This window comes from Mixophyes fleayi, chromosome 10 (assembly GCF_038048845.1).
Source record: "Mixophyes fleayi isolate aMixFle1 chromosome 10, aMixFle1.hap1, whole genome shotgun sequence".
Lineage (NCBI taxonomy): Eukaryota > Metazoa > Chordata > Amphibia > Anura > Limnodynastidae > Mixophyes > Mixophyes fleayi.
Window position 1 is genome coordinate 103020165 of NC_134411.1, and position 22025 is coordinate 103042189.

A 22025-nucleotide genomic window follows, 5' to 3' on the forward strand; every position below is an offset into this window, starting at 1 on the left:
AGAGGGGGGTTCCCAGTCTAATCTTTTTTTTTTTTTCTCCAGGCTGAAATAATTGCAGAAGGGACCTCCCCTCTCTGCAGAGGACAGCAATGGGCTGCCCCATCTCCAGTGTCTTGCTGCTGCCTGGGAGCAGAGGGGTTAAGTCCCTGCTTCATTCACAGGAGCTGAGCGTAGGACTGAGACCAGCAGCTGCTGCAGAGGGACCTGTTCTGCCCCATCCCTGGAAGCCACCAACCTGCCCTCATCTGGTGATAGGATTTAGCAGGGACTGTGCTGATTATCCCTCTTTTCTGGACCTTTCATAGAACTTACAACTGTCACAAAAATGGCAACTAAGATTGACAAGGAATCTTGCAGGGAAGCTTATAACGTTGTCAGAGATGACACCAATGACATTAGCTGGTGAGTGATGAGATTCTTCATACATGTTACATGCTGGGCACCCTCTATCTACCATCACCTACTGGGCAGGGTGCTGCTGCCTCAATCTACCATCCATTGCTGAGTAACTTTATAACTGTGACAATATCCATTCAGAGTGCTGCAGCATTCTATCAGGGCACCTCTATCAAATAACTTGACTGAAGAGCTTACAGTCATTTCAGTTGCTAAGTGGTGCAATACTCGATAGGACTTTGTCTTTTCTGATTAAACTACTTAGACTTTATAGTTCTAGTAATATCTGTTTTATATGATATAAATACATTGCAATGAATATTCTTTTTCTATAAAAATTAATTACATACTGATATGAATGAAACAGTTATGGTAATAGTGTATGTACCATGGTATTGATGCACAAGTATTTCTTCCAAAAGGGTCACATTTAAATACGACGGTTCCACAATTGTTCCCGGGGACCAAGGTTCAAGCTATGAAGAGTTTGTAACCACCTGCACAGGTAAATAGCGCTCTCCTTCATCCCTCACTGGGGTTATTGTACATATGGAGATATATAGCATTGATTTAGACCTATCCGGTTACTTTAGCACAGTAATCAGCAGGCACACAGCCAGCATTAGGGAAGGTCCTCAGGCTATGATTTAGGAATGTGCTGTAGGTAATGTGTCTGACTTGTCCAGCCCTGCCCTAGAAGTCACTGATCCCAATCATGGCTGCTGGTTCCCTCCTATGTCAGAGGTACAGTACAGTATACACAGCCAGTAACGATAGTATAGTCCTTTATATCACTGTGTAACACATAATACTGGAACTTTGTAGCATGATGTTCACTCCTAACCTGCTGCTCTCTCCACAATTGTCCTTGTTGCTCCAAGGGGGGTATAAGTGTTATAAATATGCTAAAATCAAATTATCGAACTCCTTCAAGTCAGAAGTCTGTGCAACATTATAAATACATTTATTTGTGTTTTATGTTATCTCACAAACAAAAAATGTTATTATTAAAGTTTAAGGGTCGTGACGTGAATTAGACAAACTATGGTGTGGTACCTGCTGTGGGACTACAAGTCCCAGCATAGCTGTCACAGTAGCTGGAATCTAGCTCAGATAGTAGATTAGATGTAACTGTGTCATATAAATTCGTTTAACTCTTCAGTGCTGTGTACAGACACTGCATGGACTGAAAGCGTTAATCCCTGCAGGATGGTGTTTATGTTACTTCAAGGGATATAATGCAGAAACAGTTCTAGAAAATGAAAATTTATTGTACTGAAAAGAAAAAAATGTTTCACTGATGTATAAAAGAGGGTTTGGGGAGAGACCTGATTATTTGGCCACTAGGGGCGCTGTCCCATTGAATGATCTGATTCTCCCTATGCAGCTTTCACTAATGGTAATAAATGTGACTTTGTACTGAAAGGTTCTTTACAAAACATGTATAATAAACATATAAAGTTCTTATTACTTACAAATAAAAATTACAATTTAATTTTAGTGATGTTTTGTCTTATCTAACACAACAGAATTTGTCAGGAAGACACAACTACTGTTATTTATTGTTACGATGTTGCAACAATGTTGCCACACACTTTGAAACAGTTGTTTATTGCCGCAGAGAAACTAATAAGTGTAAAGTGGTTTTTTTTTTCCTAAATTAATTGAGGTTATTTTTGAAAACAGCAGGTCCTACCAAACTTGTCTCACTTAGCACCCAGCCCACAGCCATCCCCCCCCCCCTCCCACCTACTGTCTCCTGCCCGATTTCAGGCATTTTGAAATACTCAGAGGGCGTATTCAGAGGACAGAATGCAAACTCTCCTTCTGTATACGGAAGGTTCTAACTGCAGGAACAGTTAGATACACTCTACTATGGAGTGTATCTTGCCAACTAAACCATATAGACCAGGAAAGCTATTTGCAAAATGGACCCTTTGGGCCTAGTAACTATAAATTAGGGGGAAAACAATTTTTGAACTATAAAACAGCAGAAATATAATTAACAATGTTTGCATTAATCATCCACTTATCATGTAAATTATAAAACGTTGACATTTCCTTTAAGTGAGGAAATGAAGGATGTCATCTCTTCCTGCGTTCCTCATCAGTCTTTTAATGTGAATGGTGGAATATAATTTGGCTGATATTTGTCTGAAGGTTGTACTTGAATCCTCCCGTTACCAACATCCTAAATTAACATCTATTCAAGGACGTCCAATAATTGTCCTCTTCCATCTCTCATGGGACAGACCTGATGTAACCCAGCGTTTGTGCCAGATATTCTTCTCTATCATAATTAGTAAGGACCAGCTGGATCCCCAGAGAACTGTGTGTTTCCATTGTAATCTGCAGGAGCCCAGATATAACATAACTGATTATTGTGGGACGGAACGTGGACGAAGTGACCACGATTCCCTGTGAGATAACCCTGGGAGGGTGACTGGGACAAATATTTGTATATATGACAGACTGATGAGGATAAATCTGCTATATGACCATTACAGGCTCTAATACTGCCAGTGTGCCTTACTGAGTGTACCAACCACCCTTCTCTCTGTTCCATAACTAGTGTGGCCCCTAGGGTTGGGGGCCCATTATCCAGTCTGCTTGCATTATATTTATGTAGTATTAGACAATAAAGGTCCGATATTACTGGTTTGAGCCCAAGTGATGGGTGTGGGTAGTGTATTTTATTCATGCATGTTTATTAAGCGAAAACATATCTATGTACAGCTCCCACCCCTTTTATCAGTAATTAACCGGTACTTGTTTAGTCATGCCTGGCACACTCACCTGGCGAACTCGTTTAGTCATGCCTGGCACACTCACCTGGCGAACTCGTTTAGTCATGCCTGGCACACTCATCTGGCGTACTCGTTTAGTCATGCCTGGCACACTCACCTGGCGTACTCGTTTAGTCATGCCTGGCACACTCACCTGGCAGACTCGTTTAGTCATGCCTGGCACACTCACCTGGCGTACTCGTTTAGTCATGCCTGGCACACTCACCTGGCGTACTCGTTTAGTCATGCCTGGCACACTCACCTGGCAGACTCGTTTAGTCATGCCTGGCACACTCACCTGGTGTACTCGTTTAGTCATGCCTGGCACACTCACCTGGCCGACTCGTTTAGTCATGCCTGGCACACTCACCTGGTGTACTCTTTTAGTCATGCCTGGCACACTCACCTGGTGTACTCGTTTAGTCATGCCTGGCACACTCACCTGGCCGACTCGTTTAGTCATGCCTGGCACACTCACCTGGTGTACTCTTTTAGTCATGCCTGGCACATTCACCTTTATAAGATTGGCCAAGTTGCTGCTGCACTCTGAAAACTTGACCACACCCATGAAAATAAATTAGGCTTCAATTTCTTTAACGTAGAATGGCAATTCTACCATTGTATATATTGTGCTCAACTGCAGTATTCTTATGTTCCATCCAGGGGAGGGCTGGCAAATTTTGGACTGGGGGCAAGACTGGACTCTGCAGCCTCTTAGGAACATATTAAAGGAAAAGAATGCAGGTGACCCAGCCCAAGGTAGCCCACTATGGGACCGGCCCAGGGGGCCGATGCCCCCCCCCCAGCCAGCCTGTCCCTGGTTCCATCTCACAATCTGCAAAATTACAAAGTGCAGCCGTTTTGCTTCTCTGCTGACCTAGAAATTTTATACAAATATTTTATAAGTTGTTTTAATTTGTCAGAGTCTACATTACACCAACTAAGGCTGTAGGTGGTCCCCACCCTCTGAGATTTTATTGTGTCATTACAATCTCCTCCTCTCTATTTGTATGGAGCAATATCATGGGGGAAGAGGGTGATTTCAGGGATAGGACCTCTTGGATCTGCTACTCGGGAGAGGTAGAGGTAAAATATAAATTGATGATAATTCCTCTGAATCTTTATTTACTTTTCAGTAGAATTTAGGGGTACACTTACACTGCCCACAGAGCCTCCTCTTTCTGCTGGACTTTCGCAGACATGGGAATATTTCTGTTTGTTCATAACATATGTTGTAGAGTAATGAATGTATCAGTTTGGTTGGCACAGTGGTTAGCAGTGTCACCTCACAGCCCCGGGCTCATGGGGCCCTACGGGGAGTTTGTATGTTCTCCCCATGTCTGCGTGGGTTTCCTCTCACACTCCAAAAACATACTGGTAGGTCAATTGGCTGCTGAAGAAATTAACCCTAGTGTGTCCATATGGGAGGGAATATAGATTGTAAGCTCCACTCTTGGTTAAACATTCTCTGTACAGCGCTGTGCACTATGTTGGTGCTATATAAAGGATACTAATAATAATGTCTCTCATGACCTGTGAGGAGTTTGGGAGGAGGCTGCAGGAATCCTGCCTGATAATTACTCTCCAGTACTTTGCAGCATTGATGTGTAATACAGAAAGCACCTTCCTGATCCTCAGCCGGCGCCAGGTCTCTGATTGTGGCACCAGCTTGTCCTCACTGATACCCGGCGCTGTGGCTCGGGGGGGCTGTCGTACTAACACATTAAATGCCTGTATTACTTGTCTGACAGCTCTACTGCGTACAGCTCAGTGTGGTGCTTTGTTTATCAATTGTACCATTTTATTAAAGGAAGCCTCGCTCCGCCGGGCATACTGGGACTTGTAGTTCTACTGCAACTAAATAGGTAGATTTGCTAAAACTTCTAATAAGGAAAAGTGAAGGTGTTGCCCATAGCAACCAATCATCGTCCGTCCGCGCTAATTGCGTCCATTTGGATTTTTCGGATGTAACCGTTTGTGTGTATGTAGGTCTATGGCTAAATCTGACACTGACCTCCCCCTGCCCTGTCCAGCGACCACATCTCACAATTTAAAAGTAATATGTTTAAATTACCTCTACTTAATACTTATTATTTGCAAATGTCTCCGCTCTGTTACCGGTTCCACATTATTTTTACCTCACAGCGGAAAAAATGTTTATATGCAGGATGCAAATTACGCTGCTTGTTCTATAGAGAAGTCTGGTACCAAAGCTGCAGTGATAAACAGACCGATAACCAATAAGGACAATCTGTAATTATATCTCCGCAACGCTCCTGTAATTGCCCCCTCCCAGGAGACCAGCCTCACAGATAAATATGTTTATATCTCCCGTGTTTGTGCAGATCTGTCACCTGTTGGGTTCTGCACGCGACATCCAGCACAGACCCCCCTCCCCTCCCCCCGCATTCACTCCCCTCAGTCCCCGGACAAAGGTTCCGTCCCATCCTCCACCGCTATTGTCCTTAGAGTTTCTTACCACCCATTTACTAAGATGAGAGAATGAGGAGTGATCGTATTTCGCATTCTCATTGTTTGCAGAGTCAGACCTGTGATTTCCATGTGAAAAGAAACCATTATTATAGGGTTTACATTACCCTGGTCTGTAAACCCCATAATAATGTAGATAATTGTCTAATGCAGGCTCTCCGGGGTTCACGCGTTTCACCTGCGCTATGGAGGCCCATGCACCGAATTGTTTGTGTGGTTTTAAGTTTGACCTGGAAAAGATTTTATTAAGCAGCTGATTGCATTTGGTATTAATGTCCGATTCAATGTCCATCACAAACTGCACAGATCCCATGTGAATCCCTCTATGTGGCCTGGTAGACATCCTACAATCCAGTCCGGATATCTTTATATTCTTTCAGACATCAGTTAGTCACACAGAGGTCATCATCTGAGGCTGCTGCAGGATGCTCTATTTACCACTTAAATAACAGAATATGAACAACCCTATAACAGTAAGGTGGGGACATCTTATAGGGGGGGGGGGGGGGGTAAGGAGGAGAAGTGGTGTACAGGGGACTAGCATTAATTTGTGTGGTTTTTTTTTGGCCAGTCTGGTCGGGTGATGACGCAATCTTTCGGTTATATTGATTGGGTCCCATATAACGGTCTAGTGACCACCAAATGACTAAGACTGATCTTTATAATCGGAGACCTCGCCCGTTAGTTACCAAGTTCCTTTTAATTCCAGGAATGTGCTGAGCTGCCTCTTACTCCCCCTCCAGGTAATCTGTGCAGACACGTCTATAGATTAACAGCAGATTGTACATTCCTGCCATGACTCTGTCCGTATCAGAGCACTCAGCAATTATTCATACCCATAGTGTTATTCATCCTATTGTAATATCTACTCTACAGAGAAATAAACCTTCATTCTATATACGTTATACTGTGTCTTCTAGCTAGTTTTTTTGTTGTTGTTTTTTGGGGGGGAAATCTACAAGTTGCTCAAAGCACTTTGCCACATTTATGAGAATGGCTGGCCCACGCCCCCAAGTCACTGACTTCTATCAATAAATAAACCTTCGCCTTCAGTGTAAACCTGTCCTCTTATGTAAAGATCACGTTGGCCAGTTTGACTGTCTTCAATTGAGTGGGCCCACCATTGAATTGCTAGGCTGTCCGTAAAGATGCGGAACAGATTTGCTAAGCTGAATCACGTCGGTTAATGGCCCACTGTGGTAAATATATATGTGGTCAAGGTCTGACATGAAAGCTATGTGTCTAGTGCTACCATTTATCCCAGTTTTCGTATGACAGTCCCTGTTTTTCCACTACAAATCTTTAATGATACTCAAACACCGACAGAATTACTGGGGACCGGTTCCAGCCATGTTGCACTGCAGGGGGGGATGAATTGAAAATGTGCAGAAAGATTTAGAGTTGGGAGTGGGCGTGTCTTAGCTCAACTCTAAATCAGTGTAAGAATAAAGCGGCCCAGTCTTCGTTTGCTACTTGCAAAAGCAGACGGTGTTTCTGTGCATGCACAAAAGATATTGCATTTGACCCTTTGTATGGCTACATAGTTTGTCCTTTGAAGGGAGCTGTGATATGTGTTTTGATTTTACAAGTATCTTTATAGTTTTGCAGTATACCCGGTCAGTGACAGTTTATTGGTTATTTTATGCATCAATAGACCGCACAAGGAAGTAAACTGATAGCCTACACTGCCAGTTTTCCATACATTGCTCAGTACTGCAGAGTCAGCGATTCGTTTAATCCCCGCATGGCGGAATTAACTCCTTCCTACCTGGCCCTCACTCCCCGTCTGGAAGAAATCTGAAACTTTTCTGAGAAACCCTCTTTGTTTCCCTGTGTGGCCTCAGGATTCCCGGGGAAGTTCAAGTGCGGCTGAGCTCCGCTGGGTGAATATTAATGGAGCGGAGGCTGTGTGATGTCTCCGCAGTGACTCAGGGAGTTTATCCTGGCACAGAGTCTTCAGCAACGGGCCGTCCAGACCCGGATGTGTTTGTTTCAATCAATACCAGACAGGCAAGCCGGCGTTTATAGTGCGTGTTTGCTAACAAGTGTAAGGTGTTTAAGACACACTCAGGGCCCATGTACCCCACAGCGCTGTCTGTGTAAGAATAAGATTAGGGGGCATATTTATGAAGTGGTGCTAGCACAATTTCACTGTCTTTCCGTAACTCCAACGCGAGTTGGAGTGTCCCGCATATTTATGAACGGTGCATCGCAGCAGATATCGTGGATATCTGCTGCTTTGCATTCTGCTTCGTTTTTGGGAGCAGTCACTATTCAACAGTATGGTGACTGCTCTCAACCGCAATCTAACAAGTTCCGAAAAATAGTTTTTTTCGGAAACTTGTCATGTTAAAGTACGTCAGCTGAAGCTGGTGAACATTATCATAATTGAAAAATTTCAGTGCTGTCAGCTCTGCTCCGAAGAAGAGAGCTGGAGAGCGCATGTGTGGAGGGATCACATGATCCCTCCCTGTCACTCACCGCTCACTCTCTCTGCTACTATAATTGCAGAGACAGAGCGGAGATCTTTGTGTGCATGTATAGTTCTTCGAGCTGCACATGCGCATTTGCAGTAAGAAGACAAGTGACAAGGACGAGGAGGAGATCTGGAGACAGCACATTCCAAAGAGGACGTGGTAAGTATGTTTTGGTTTTTTTATTACAGAAACGGCAGTTTATCGGAACTGCTGTCTCTGTGTTGGGTTCTTCATAAATTTGAGAAATAGTTCAATCCTTATCAATGTGATAAGGATTGAAAACTATTTTTCACTTTATGCGAACATTGATAAATGTGCCCCTAGGAGATGGAACTTGGCTGCAGCTAAATGCCTCTAAGCTCACGTTCCTGGTTATTAGACAGCACTAAATTCACGTATGTTTGAGTCTGATAAACGCACCTTCGATAATCCTGCTCCCTCTCGTCTTTGTTACCCAAACTTGTCGCACTGACCGATTAAAATGTGATGTATGTACAAGAAAAGTTCATGGAGGAGTAATGGGGGACACATGGGGAGAAGGACACATTCATTGGATAGAATACTGCTAAGAGCCAATCTATAGGGGCGGACTCAGTAGCGCCTCGCTGTCCAACTGCGCAGCTTGCCGGCTAATATGGTGCAGAACTCTCCCCTCATTTTCCCTCCTATGTCCTTAGGACGCAACAGAAATTGAGTAAAAACTCAGTTCCTGCGGCTGTTACGCAGATTCATCTCATCATCTCGCACCAAATTGAATCTCTCTCCATGTATGATTTTGGGTACTAGTGTAACACAATGCGTAAGCTTGAATATATGTTTTAGAAATTGTTCAAAGAGAAATCTTCCATCAGCAACTGCAGTCTGTGGATGTTGGGTAACGGCTGATGGGCAGGAAGGCTTTTAAGCATTTCTTGCAAGTTCTATTTATAAACCGTAAGAACAGAGACTTCGATATCTTAAGGAAGCGCATTGTAAATGGCCACATTGGACGTCTTCCAGCGTGTCGCTCACCACAGCACCGGACGATGGTGGTTTCATATTGGGTACGGGATATATTAAATATACATTGACATGGCAGTGTTCAGACCTATAATTCATCCTTTCCAGTAAGTCCCTGAACTTTCAAACCTTTCACAAAATAAATCTGAGCGTCCTATGTTTATAGTGGGACGTATTCTCAACTTTCTGTTCTCTAATGGACGGATTCACAGTATTGTGGTATAGTCTGACCCTCCGTCCTTTAATTAATACAGCATTTTAATCTCCCTGTTTGTCAGCAACTTTTTTTTGGGCTAAATGGCAAAAAGAACAGAACGCTAAGGGGTATATTTACTAAACTGCAGGTTTGAAAAATTGGAGATGTTGCCTGTAGCAACCAATGAAATCCTAGCTGTTGTTTTGTAGAATGTACTAAATAAATGACAGTTAGAATCTAATTGGTTGCTATAGGCAACATCTCCACTTTTTCAAACCCGCAATTTAGTAAATATACTCCTAAGCCTCTGATAACTGCATGCTGCCATATTTTTGTGAAAGACTGACCCATTCCCAAAACAGCTGATTCAATCCACAAGCGTTTTGCAAAGAAACATTATGGTTTCAAAAGCAAAGACGAAAGTCAAACACGACCTGCCTACGTGTTTCACAGGAGCGGACCGAGGCCTTGTACTTGGATTGTTAAATTTATATTAATTTTTGCCTATTCCCACTTTTAAGGTTTCCTTCACTGTTGGTTTAGAAAACTGTTCTAGTGGAATGAATCGAGTGTACTCCTCGTCTGAGCAAGGTCGTGTCAGGAAGTGACCACTGGGGGCGCTGTTGGGGTGATGAAATCCATTATACTTAATTTATTGCGAGTTTCATGACATCTTACAAATACAAATATTCACAGAAACAGGTTTCTGTGCAAAGTAACCCGAGTCCTTAGATTATTTTTTTTCGAACAAGTCTAGAAAAAAATATCAGATTACATTACATAAGGCGGAAACTAATATGGCTCCTTCTCATCCCTTACACAAAATACCAGAAACATTTGTATGTGAGTTGTGTGCACGCCCAAATACACATATTGTAAGTTTTATTATTTCTACCAATAACTTACATACCACCAGCTTAGAGTAAAGGCATCTTTAATATCGGTTTCCTTCAGTTTTTTTTCCCCCTAAACCTCACTGCCTTAGACAGCTGCCTCATCATGGGAACACCCCTGGTTATTGCTCGATCAGCATTTCCTCTGTACAAATAGCCGTCTTCCTGCTGAGCCGACAATAGGACGTTTCCCGGCACGGTCATTACAACACTTTCCGGCAAATGAATATCTCTGCGTCCAGGTCGTAATGAGAGAATGAAACGTGTATATATTCAGTCAGTGTATGGATACCATGCGGGAAGACACAATGAGGAACATTAGATTTTATTTTATTTGATATTGGTTCTTATAGACAATGATGTGTGAGATAATATGTGAGACACAGAGAACCGGTTCCTGTGTTTTAAGTTCTCAGCCAGCAATGGAATTAGCGTGCAGCGGCGACAGGGCCTGTAGGCGAACGCAATGCCGGCATTGGCCTGTGAAGACTTTATTTCAGCATGGAACTGCTCTATCACATATAATCTTTACATGTAATAATCGTCACCTGAAGAGTTACTTCGCCGTTTCTCCCTGAATGGACAGACAGGAAGTGGTGATTTAATTGTTTTGCTTTTGTTAGAGCCTGACTCTCTGGTGGATAAAACAGCATTATTGGAAATGCCTGTAGGCCAAAGATTGAACAGTTACAACCCAAACATATTGATGCATCCAATTGTTTTTTCCAATGTTCCCTGTCCAGGGGTGAGGTTTTCTGAAAATAAAAGTTAAAAGCATAATGTAATGAGAACTCCGCCCTGAAGTGCTGCAGGGAGAACCTGCCATTCTGTGTTATGTTTACTAACAAATTCCGTTTCTAACACTGTACCTTCCAGATCGCTCAGCTTAGAGGGAACTGTCTCTGTGACCCAGAAAAATCTTTTCAGTGCTGCCAACACTAGGAAATCCACAGGTCTGTTTTTTTGTTTTTTTTTTGCTGTGTCCGTGTGTCATAGTCCTTTATCTCCTCGCACACGTTAGTCGCCATGGTAACCACGCTGTCCTCCGTAGCTTCTGATCACACAGGATTTCTTGTGAGGTCGTTACCTTGTCCTGACCCCGCGTCAGAGTCTCCGTATGTTAATCTGTCCTCACGGTTTACTAGAAAGCTTGGCTCTCGCACATTCCTCCGGCCTGAGAATAGGCCATAATTTCATGTTTCTGTGGTGTGAACGCTGCGTCTGTAAAGTTTACATCGACGTTTAATAAGAAGAACCGTAAAAGACTTCTCTATTGTCCTGACGTTAAGCTGCTTTCTGCAGCCAAGTGTTTCTGGCGTGAGGTCTTTCAGGTCTCTTAGGAAATCTCTGCAGCAATCTGTCCGGGCTGTAATTCCTAGCTCATGGGTCTGTTCTCTGTGCAGCCGGGGGGTGTGGTGGGCGGAGGGGGTTGCGGTACTGGATCTATTTGTACAGAATCATTTACTTCTCTCCGGCCAGAGAAAAATAACGAAGAATTCTGTCCAAAAGGCTGAACTCTCCTCTGGGGGGAACATGTGTTTAGTATGGGATCTCTGGAGCTGGAGCCATTACGCTTATGTTCATGTTCACATCGGATTCTGTTTTTCCGCTGTGGACCTATCGCCGATCTCCAGTGGGAGCAGTCATGTTTGTGGGCTGAATCCGTAATCAGAAACTCCAGCAGAATTGACACACAAGGGGGCACATTCATCGGCAAAAGTGAGAAATAGTTATCAATCCTTAACGCATGGATAAGGATTGAACTATTTCTCATATTTATGAAAAACGGATCACAGAAACAGCAGTTCCGAAAAACTGCTGTTTCTGTGCTAAACAAACAAACATACTTACCCCCCTCTTCGGGATGCGCTGTCTCAGGACCTCCTCCAGGTGTTCTTCGCTCCTCTTCATTCTTCAGTTGCGCATGTGCAGTTCGAAGACCCCATGCCTTGCAATGATGTTAATCGTGTAATTCTGCAGCTGTGGGAGGGTCTTTATCACCCAAACTGCATCATCATGCCCCATGGTGGGGCCCAAAATATAGACAAATATGCGTTATACACCATATTGGCTTCATACATTATTCTGTTCCTGATTTGCTGGAATTTCTGTTCATACCTGGAGCAGTATTGGGAGCCTCTGTCTTGTATCCGGCAGATAAGTAACAATGTCTCACATCTGACAATGAAGATTCTATGACATTGGCTGTTATTTCCACCCCTGATTTAGCTGCAGAAGCTGCTTCCTTACAATAGATTGACAGCGGGAGGTTTTGGGAAGGAGCAGGAAGTTGTTCTGCTAAAAAAAACACAGGTCAAGGACACAGTTAGAGACACTTCTTCCTGGACTCTGGTTATTGCACATCCTATAAAATACTGTTAGAGCAAATTCTAGTTTTGTTAATGCTTCACCTTGGGAGGCAGATGTTATAGGACCCGAGCCGATACAGCAATATAAATCCACTGCTTGTGGTTCATAGTGAAGGAACAAGCAATATCAGTTCAGGCCACAAAATACCTGACTCTACTCTGTATGTGATAGGAGTGACTCCTGAATAGAGGAGAGGGGAACAAGAAGGAATGCAGACCCATATTGTGGCTGTGGCATTGCACATATATATGTATTTATATTCTATACATGGTGGTCAGAATACGAAGTGGACCACGTTTTGGTGACCAGTACACAAATCCACACTACAAAAACTGAGCCCCGTCGCGGCCCAGGCCCAGTGCGCCAAGCCCCGTCGCGGGCCAATCCGGATGCCAATAGTAATCTGCACCAACTGTGGTACAGAGCAGGGGAGAAAAACTGTCAGAGTCATCCTGGGTTCGGGACAGATTTTGTCCCACAGACACACCATAAATTTGCTTTCAAAAAGTGATGTCTCTGCCAATAAAGGACCAATGGCGACCCCAGTATGTGACTGGGATATATGGTATAAGATACTTTCCATGTACAGTGTCTGGACTTATATATATCTGTCACAATCCGATGTACAGACTTTCACACTTAACCTCCGACCGTAGGAGCCGACTTTCACAAATTATTGGGTGCGCTCTTGTTACTCCCCCCGACCCAAGCGCTACGGAATCTGCTGGCGCTGTATAAATAAATGATGATGATATGACTGATAAGTGGCAGCACCAGTATTGGGGGGGGGTACACACTGTAGCACCCCCAGAGCTGGTCCCTCTGTCTCCTACAATGAACTTACAGCCAACATCCCCCAACCTAGCGCAGGACTATGGGACAAGGTTCAGCCACCAATCAGAGTTAGTATTACTAGCTCAGAGTTAGGGCAGTAATGGACTAAGTGTCCTTTACTGGTTGTGAAATGTGAGCTCCGGATTGTGAGTTTTTTCCTCTGCTTGACCGAGCACCACTCACATGGAACGTTCAGAGATCTCTTCTGACTTCAGACCGGACAATAGTTTGATGTACAATAGGTACGATGTTATTCTGCTGGTCACAGTGACCCGATCTATAAACCTGTTCTCGTTCCACTGCTTCATAGCCTGTTGTTATATCATTGTATCCTCTTTATAAATCACATTTATTTATTTATGGGAGAAAGCATTGTGCTCGGTGGAATAGAAGTGAATTGTGGCGAATTGTACCAAGTCTGGCTGAGATTTGATGATGTTGGGATCATCTTCTGATCATTACGCTGCTGGTGGTAGAGACTCGTTATACTGTGCACACTGTCATATCACAGCCAATATCCACCCCAATACCTGATAATTATCAGAAGGACACTGATGGGACTTTTATCAGACATGGTAGTAACTGTGGTCCAGACATATTATCCTGTGGTCCTTATCCCACTGCACTAACTGGTTATAGCAGTGATTGAGCTGGTTGGTCAGATCTCACCCAGTTTAGTAAATATGTGCGCTGTCAGATTGGACCTGGATGTCTGCGTCAAACAGCCGGATCGGCCTCTTTATGTCACAAACTAAACCTCGTCCTGTATGTCCCTATAAACAGCAGGTTGTACATAATTATATGCTATATACTGAAGGGCATCATAACCAAATATTCATAACTACCTGTTACATCCATTATTGGACAAACCATGCCAATGTAAAGAAGGGAGGGGACAGATTAAATAACATCCTAGTAGTTTAAATAATGACAGTGAAATCTTAATTTTATTCCTTTAAAGACACAAAAGTTGTGTTCTGTGTTTGGATATTGCACGGATCACTCGGTGTGTGTCTCTTTACACTATTACTGTGTAGTAATTGTCCTAGGACTGTTCTAGCAGTATAGTTAACGAGATTCTGATTGGTTACTTTATTCATTTATACTGTTTATTCTTTGACTCCAGGATTAAACCCGTCTCTTCTTCCATTGCAGATGACATTCGACAGTTTGCGTATATCAGATTTACCACCGGAGACGCCATGAGCAAGAGGGTTAAATTTGCTTTAATCACCTGGATCGGTGAAAGCGTCGGCGGGCTCCAGAGAGCCAAGATCGGTACAGACAAAACGTTGGTGAAGGATGTTGTGCAGGTAAATGTGCTAATATGGAGACTATGCCCAGCTAGTAACAGTATGAATCCCATCTCAGCGGTGTCATCGATACAAAGGACTATCCTGCCCCTAACTATAAGTGCCATCAATGCCCTATACCACGGAGCAGTATAACCTGACGTATCTACAACCACTCAGTGACCACAGGCTTAGTGGCTCTTTAAATCCTCTTTGAGGAACTTGCACGGTAACTATTTAAATAACCCCTTCACCCATTTTCCAATCAAACATCCCCCTCCCCCAAATGGTAGAACCATAGGTATGTCCCATGTGTTAGTCACCCAACATACGGTCACTGGAAGAGCATTGAGTGACCCGCGTATCAATAACGCAGATTGTGCGGCCATTGTCCGATCTACGTTCTCTATAGACTTGCACTGAGCGGAGGAAACGTTTGATGTTCTCCTGTGATCGATGTGATCAAATGGTTAATTTCTACACATATTTGTGAATGTTAAAGTTTGTGTTTGAGAATTAGTGGCCGCATTAAAGGCTGCGACAGAGGTTAGGACGGTGGGCCGCACCGAGCCCCTTATAACTGTCAATCACTCTCTTAATCATTGACACAGTAAAATTATGATTGACAGCCGGACCAGGTGACCTATTTCTTGGCTGCTTAATTTGTCTCTTAGCTGCACAATAAATTGGGAGCAGCTGATGAATTAATACTTATAGTGCAGAGTTAATCATTTTGCCATCACAGCACATAAATCTGCTTCTACATTGTTGCGATCAATTGTATTTTTCTCTTGTGCTTAGTAAATATGATGATGTGGGGGCCCCAGAGTTATATATAACAGGGGGCTGCAGACTGTCACTAACAAAAAGTAACATATGTGCACTGTCCGTGTTCCTGGTGCTATTCAGCCGTGTGACCACCATATGGCGTGTTCCAGTCTTGCAGATTCAACCCTAGGTCAGTTTGGGTGGGATGTGGGGGCCTGATTCATAATTAAACCTTTCTGGCATGACCACCAGTCAATAGCAGCCAATGTTCTGATGGGAACAAGCAGCCACTTGTACTGTGAGGCCCAGAGAGTGTATTGTTGTGTTTTTCTAATGATGTCAAACACGCTGAAGCTGCCGCTGTCATGTTGCGGCTTTCATTGATTTGCTTCTGGCCGACGTGTACGAGGACAAGTTCTGAGACATTAAGCTAAAGAATAAACTGCAGACTTTTACACCTTTTTAAATAGTTTGGTTGTGGCCTCCTTCCCTCTGTGTCCTACTTTTTTTAGACCTGACGCCACAATACAGCGCAGTCTGCTTCTTAGGCCGCAGCCCAGTGAGGTGTGGAAACCCCCCGCGTGTTGGGTCATTGTGCTGCTTCTGCGCATATGTAGGAGTCTCTGTATGGCTATTACTGGTGCTGGGACTCGCATGTTGTAATTATTAATTGATGCAGGGGTGACAGTCGCCACACAGCAGATGAGGTTAGGGTCTCCTTAACGGAGGCCTGATGGGTGTAAAACGTGGAATTTTCTCCTAATCCTCATTTAGCTGCATTTTACCATTAATTTTCTCCTGGAGTCCTCTCTGACGACAATACTTTTATATTCCTTTTCTCTTAGAATTTTGCCAAAGAGCTGGTAATCACAGAACACAAAGACCTGGAGGAAGACTACATTAGGAGCGAGCTAAAGAAGGCTGGTGGTGCAAATTACGATGCCCAGACAGAATAAGGGCGACCCCCGCGCCCGCCGCTGCTTTGCCGGATCAAGTGCGAAAGTCGTCTCAATGAAAACAACTGGAAACTGGTGGAAACCATCAAATAAAACTGGTTATTTCTTTGCATTCGTTTCTCCCCTCTGCCCACTCAGCCCGGTCTCCTGTATCCATCTGCTGTCTCCCTCACTAGTGATGAAATAATCACTCCCGCCAGGCCGGTATCGACATAGTTACAGCATAATTGGCTGCGCTCGTCTCCTTCACACACAAGAGAACGCCGCAGATTGTACCTGCCGGAACTTATCCGGGACCCGACCCTTCCACTCTCTGTACTTAGTATAACTTGTGTTTTTATTTTATAAAGTTCTGCATAATTGGAAACTTATTTAGAGACAAAACCAGAAACGGATCACTAGGATCAATCTAGTGTCCGTATCACAACTCCCATCATCTGCAGTCAGCCGGATGAGCGTTGTAGTTTCCCTGTGTGTAATAAACACCAAATCCTGGGAAATCCCAGACTGGAAGGGAGGGGGGGGGGGGGTTGTTCTCATTAGTATTCTCTGCACAGCGCAACGCTCTAATTCTCCATAGTAACACCCCCTCGTAGGTGAACATGAGTTCACCCCCCCACCGGGAGCTCGGCCGCTGGTTTGTGTGGGGAGTTTTGTTTTACTAGGAACAGGTCTCCATAATACCTTCTATTTATACCATCCTGCTGGCTCACAGAACAACACATATAGCACAAGATCTATGTATGTGCAAATACAGTCAGATTAGGGCAAAATTTGTTCAGTAACGCACACAAAGCCTCCGCATGAAGCTTTTATAATCCGTAACCTAATAATCCTCACAACACACACACACACACACATATCCTGTAGCTTTACTGAATGTTACATTACCTGAAACTGATGTGTGCAAACGTCACAAATCACTTAGGAAAAGTGTTTAAGGTTTCAGTCTAGTTTTGTTTTTTTATTTTTCGGTTTATTGGACCATTTTCACCATTGTTTACAGCCAGCGCGGCGCCGTCGTCCTTCTGTCTGTCAGAATATTGACACCTTGTGCGAGTACGGAAAAGTGTCCCAGTATCACTGCCCGGAGCGATCTTAGAGATCTGCTGACCGATAAACTTCAGAAAGATTAGATACAAACGTCTCTCTATCCCGGGGACGTCCAATCATTAGATATATTTGTTCTCGCACAGGGTGGGGTACAATCCGGGCGACTGATACTTATAATACAAATGGATCATGAACTGGAATGGGAGGAACATGTCATTGCTCAGAAAAACCACATGAAAAATAAAGATTTTTTTTTTTCAAAAACTTGTTTCCTGTGGGTTTATTTTTGTAGAAAGTTTTACAGGCAAAAGAGTCGTCAGACATTCAATGATAGTATTTATTAAATTAGTTTTGTTGCCTAAGGGTTGAAACTTCTCAGCATCACTGCGGCCGTAAAGTCGTGTTGTAATGAGCAGCAACATTGTATCAACAAAGTAACAGTAGTCCTGGCTGTCTGCCAAGTCCTATTGTGAATACAGAAGGGAGGAGGATGTGAGATATTCGGTTAGTGATGAGCCAGCTCAACAGTGTTCTTATCTAGAAGGATATAAGATGCGGAGATGGATAAGTGTTGGTGGGTTATAGGACACTATAGAAGAAGCGTAACGTGGAGAGAGGTTGAGGATTCAGAGATCGAGATTAGGTCTCTAGATGTGACCTTGGGGGACAGTCTGCTGGGAAGTGGGAGAGAGCTCCATAACTAAGGTGCAGCACAGGAGAAGTCTTAAAGAAATGGTTGTGATAGAGGATGGGAGAATGGGATTGTGAGCGGGTCTGTAAGAATGAGCAGTGAGATGTTGTGTTATAGGGAGCGGGTACCGGAATAGCGCACACGGGAAGCCACTATAAAAAATTAGGTGTGGATGCCTAGCTATGGTACTGGGGGCTGACCGTAGAGGAGATCATCTTTGGTGGGGGGGGGGCTGGTTAAAGTTAAAACTAAGATCTATAGCTTGGATAGTGACATATTTGATTACGTTGTTAAGGTGCCTGTACATGGCGGATCCGGCTTGACGCCATAGGCATTCATGGCCAAACCAGAACCACCCTGCCATTTGGATCACACAGGGCATAGGGCAGTCAGACGGTGACCACAGTCAGATGCAGTTATTGTCCAACTGGATTTACCATCCCTTCCAGCTGATACCTGAACGATCCCGATCAGGGGGTAAATGTATCAAGCTGAGAGTTTTCTGGTGGGTTTGAAATGTGGAGATGTTGCCTATAGCAACCAATCATATTCTAGATATCATTTTGTAGAATGTACTAAATAAATGATAGCTAGAATCTGATTGGCTTTTCAAACCACCGCAAAACCCTCAGCTTGATACATTTACCCCCAGATGTTTATCAGGACCCTCCACACACTTTGCAGTAAAAGCGCAGTAGAAGTAATTTCCGAAGTGTAACCCATGCAATCGTTTTGCAGCTTTGTGTCTCGATGGCTCGCCCTCCGCGTCCTCTCTTCAGAGCTGCGTCTGCAAAATGAAACTGCGCCTAGGTGAGCGTAGAGGCGGAACAATCTATAGAGGCGTATTGTGCAATGTGCGAGCAAACACCATCAGTCCACCCTCCTGCAACTTTGTTTCACCCCTTTCATTAGATAATGAAAGTTTCTACTTCCTCCTAAAATACTAGCTTCATCTATTGCTTAGATATACATGAGAATGAGGGAACTGGAGACCAAGAGCCCTATCTATGGTTTGTGTCGGGTCCCTGTGACCGGGGTCCCACAGAGCAGCCACATTGTGTCTGACAAATATGTGAATTTCCCCCACTTACATAAGAGGAATTCCAAGAACTCTGAGAGGAGAATGAAATATCTGTGATGTCACAATGTACAATGAATACCCGCAGTGTGTATCTGTCTGTATCGGCAGACATGAGGGTAAAGGAGGACGTAGAGAACAGACTGATCCAATCGGAAAACACATTTTATTATCACACTAAATGTGTAAATGTTTCCAAAGCACACAGAGAGATCAGACATGTGGTGAATGCGAACGGTGGATTATTATCATTTATATAGCGCCAATCATATCATGCAGCTCTGTACAGAGGAAATGTAATCATTCACATCCGTCCCTGCCACATAGGAGCTTACAATCTAAATACACACATTAGGGTCCTGTGTTGTCAGCAGACAATTGACCTTCCAGTATGTCTTTGTAGTGTGGGAGGAAACATACAAACGCCACACAGATAAGGCCCTAGTTGAAATCGAACCGATAACTCCCAGTGCTGTGAGGCTGCACTACTGACCACCTTGCTACTTTGCTTCCCCACGTGACCATATATCACTAGGAACAGATTGCATTACACAGTTGGTTAAAGTCTTCCTGCTGAAAAACGTGACTGATGTATTAAAACATTGTAATATTGTTTTATTCCTATTGAATGTGTGCTAAAAATCAGGATATAAACTGTTAGGGGCGTATTGAATTGTTCCTCCGGCCGCCGGAAAAACGAGCAAGTTAAAACTATTACACTGTTGTTAAACTTTATACGGTAATATTGCGCGCAAAAACCGTTAATACGGTAGTTTACTCGCTGAATTTCATCTCGCAGCTCAGGGAGCTGCGAGATGAAATTCAGCGAGTAATTACCGTATAAATGGTAATAGTTTTGGAGCGCTTGTTTTTCCGGTGGCCGGAGAAACAATTGAATACGCCCCTTAGTGTTAATAAACAGAGGGATCAGACTTCATATTGGGCTCGTGTCAGATTCCTGAGGTTCTTTCTACCAGATCCTTTTAGAGATTAGAAAATGGAGAGAGAAAATGTTCCTTGTGATCCATCTACCGGGACTTGTCTGCGAGTTGATTTCTTCATAACATGAATGATCCTGTGGGTGACACAACTTGCAGTAAATGTAACAAATGTAACTGCAAATGTAACTGGCAACATTACATAATATACAAACGGACAGCGAATAGAAACACCATTGAAGGTGGTAACAATGGAAACATTGGTTTCTAATGTCAGATCCATTTATATGAGTTAATAACACAAAATGCATTTATAAACACCAGTGGTTGAGCCCTAAATTAAACATTATATGTAATCACAGACCTGAGATCTCATCTTCAGAGATCAGCAGAAAAAGTATCCTGTACATTTATTATTTTCATAATGAAGTCACCTCACTTGCTCACATATAATAGTGTGAAAACATCCATATCTTAGAGCAGATTTCCCCAAACCCAGTCCTCAGGGCCCCCTAACAGTGCATGTTTTCCAGATCTCCCTGCTGGAGCACAGGTGCAGTCATTACTGAGTGATACAATGTAACAGATCCACAGGTGGTATAATTATCTCACCTGTCACCTGGATACTGCACTGTGAGGGGCCCTGAGGACTGGGTTTGGGAAACCCTGGGTTAGAGTGTAGCCTTTCTTCCCAGCAGGAAGGTAGGTTCATATTTAACAGTAGTTATTAGTACACAGCAGCTGCTTCTAACTAACTGTAGCAAAACTATAAAAATAAAGGTGAGACAAGGTAGATCTGATTTATTGGTTTCCAGAAAAATACTGTAAGAAAAGGTCTGACAAGAAATGCACCAGCAGGCTGACATGTGTTGGGGTATTTAGGGACAAATCTGGGTGTAGGTCACTCACCCCAGACCCCCATACTCCCTCTAGCTAGTGTCAGCTGATCCTCACCCTGGTGATTATTGTAACCACTGCAAACTACAACATCCCACTCACACATCTCACTGTAACATTAGTTCATGTACAAATGTTTCTGTCAATACAGCAAAGTGTCTGATTACCGCAGAGTCTGTCGCTGCGGCTCCCGCTGAACGCGCTGCGCAGCCACATTGTCAGAGATTGTGTCACATAAAGATATAAACTGAGCTAAGTCAGATAAATTACAATGTCATAAACAACTCTTTTAAATAGCAGCTTCTACTAAAGTTGCCCTTGTCAGGTGTTATGGTGAAACATCCAAGTACACGTGTAACCACACATGAAATGATTGTACTACATGGCTGCACAGCAATTAGTACAGGGACACGCTGCACACCTGTAGTTCATACTATACAATGGTAGAATAATGATTTGTAAGTTCATGTTCTTTGTAAATGAGGAGAGACGGACACACTTGGTGAGCAAGAACTCAGCTGCCAACCTGCATAACAGCCAGATATTACTGCAGTTCTGACTTTCACTCTTGTTTTCTAACTGCAACCACCTGGGTGGGACAGTGACATGATGGGAGGAGGGGAATGGAGGCAGCAGAAAGCCACAGACTGAGAGTTATATAGTGGATGGAGCAGGGTCCCCAGCAGCACAGAGTATATCAGGAGATTAGTGATGTGTTAGTGAGGACAGGGTCCATGTGACAGGGGCAGTGACATGATGGGAGGAGGGGAATGGAGGCAGCAGAAAGCCACAGACTGAGAGTTATATAGTGGACGGAGCAGGGTCTCCAGCAGCACAGAGTATATCAGGAGATGAGTGATGTGTTAGTGAGGACAGGGCTGCATGTGACAGGGGCAGTGACGTGATGTGAG

The 22025-nt window shown here is 43.6% G+C and overlaps 1 protein-coding gene across 1 annotated transcript; it reads left to right on the forward strand.

Annotated features, from left to right (window-relative positions):
* The first annotated feature begins 87 nt into the window (after nucleotides 1–87).
* Nucleotides 88–17774, forward strand: COTL1 (coactosin like F-actin binding protein 1). The gene is made up of 4 exons (XM_075189366.1): nucleotides 88–402; nucleotides 819–901; nucleotides 14597–14754; nucleotides 16347–17774. Exons 1-4 carry the CDS (start codon nucleotides 326–328, stop codon nucleotides 16455–16457), a joined length of 429 nt encoding a protein of 142 aa, XP_075045467.1. The 5' UTR covers nucleotides 88–325; the 3' UTR covers nucleotides 16458–17774.
* The last annotated feature ends 4251 nt before the right edge of the window (nucleotides 17775–22025 follow it).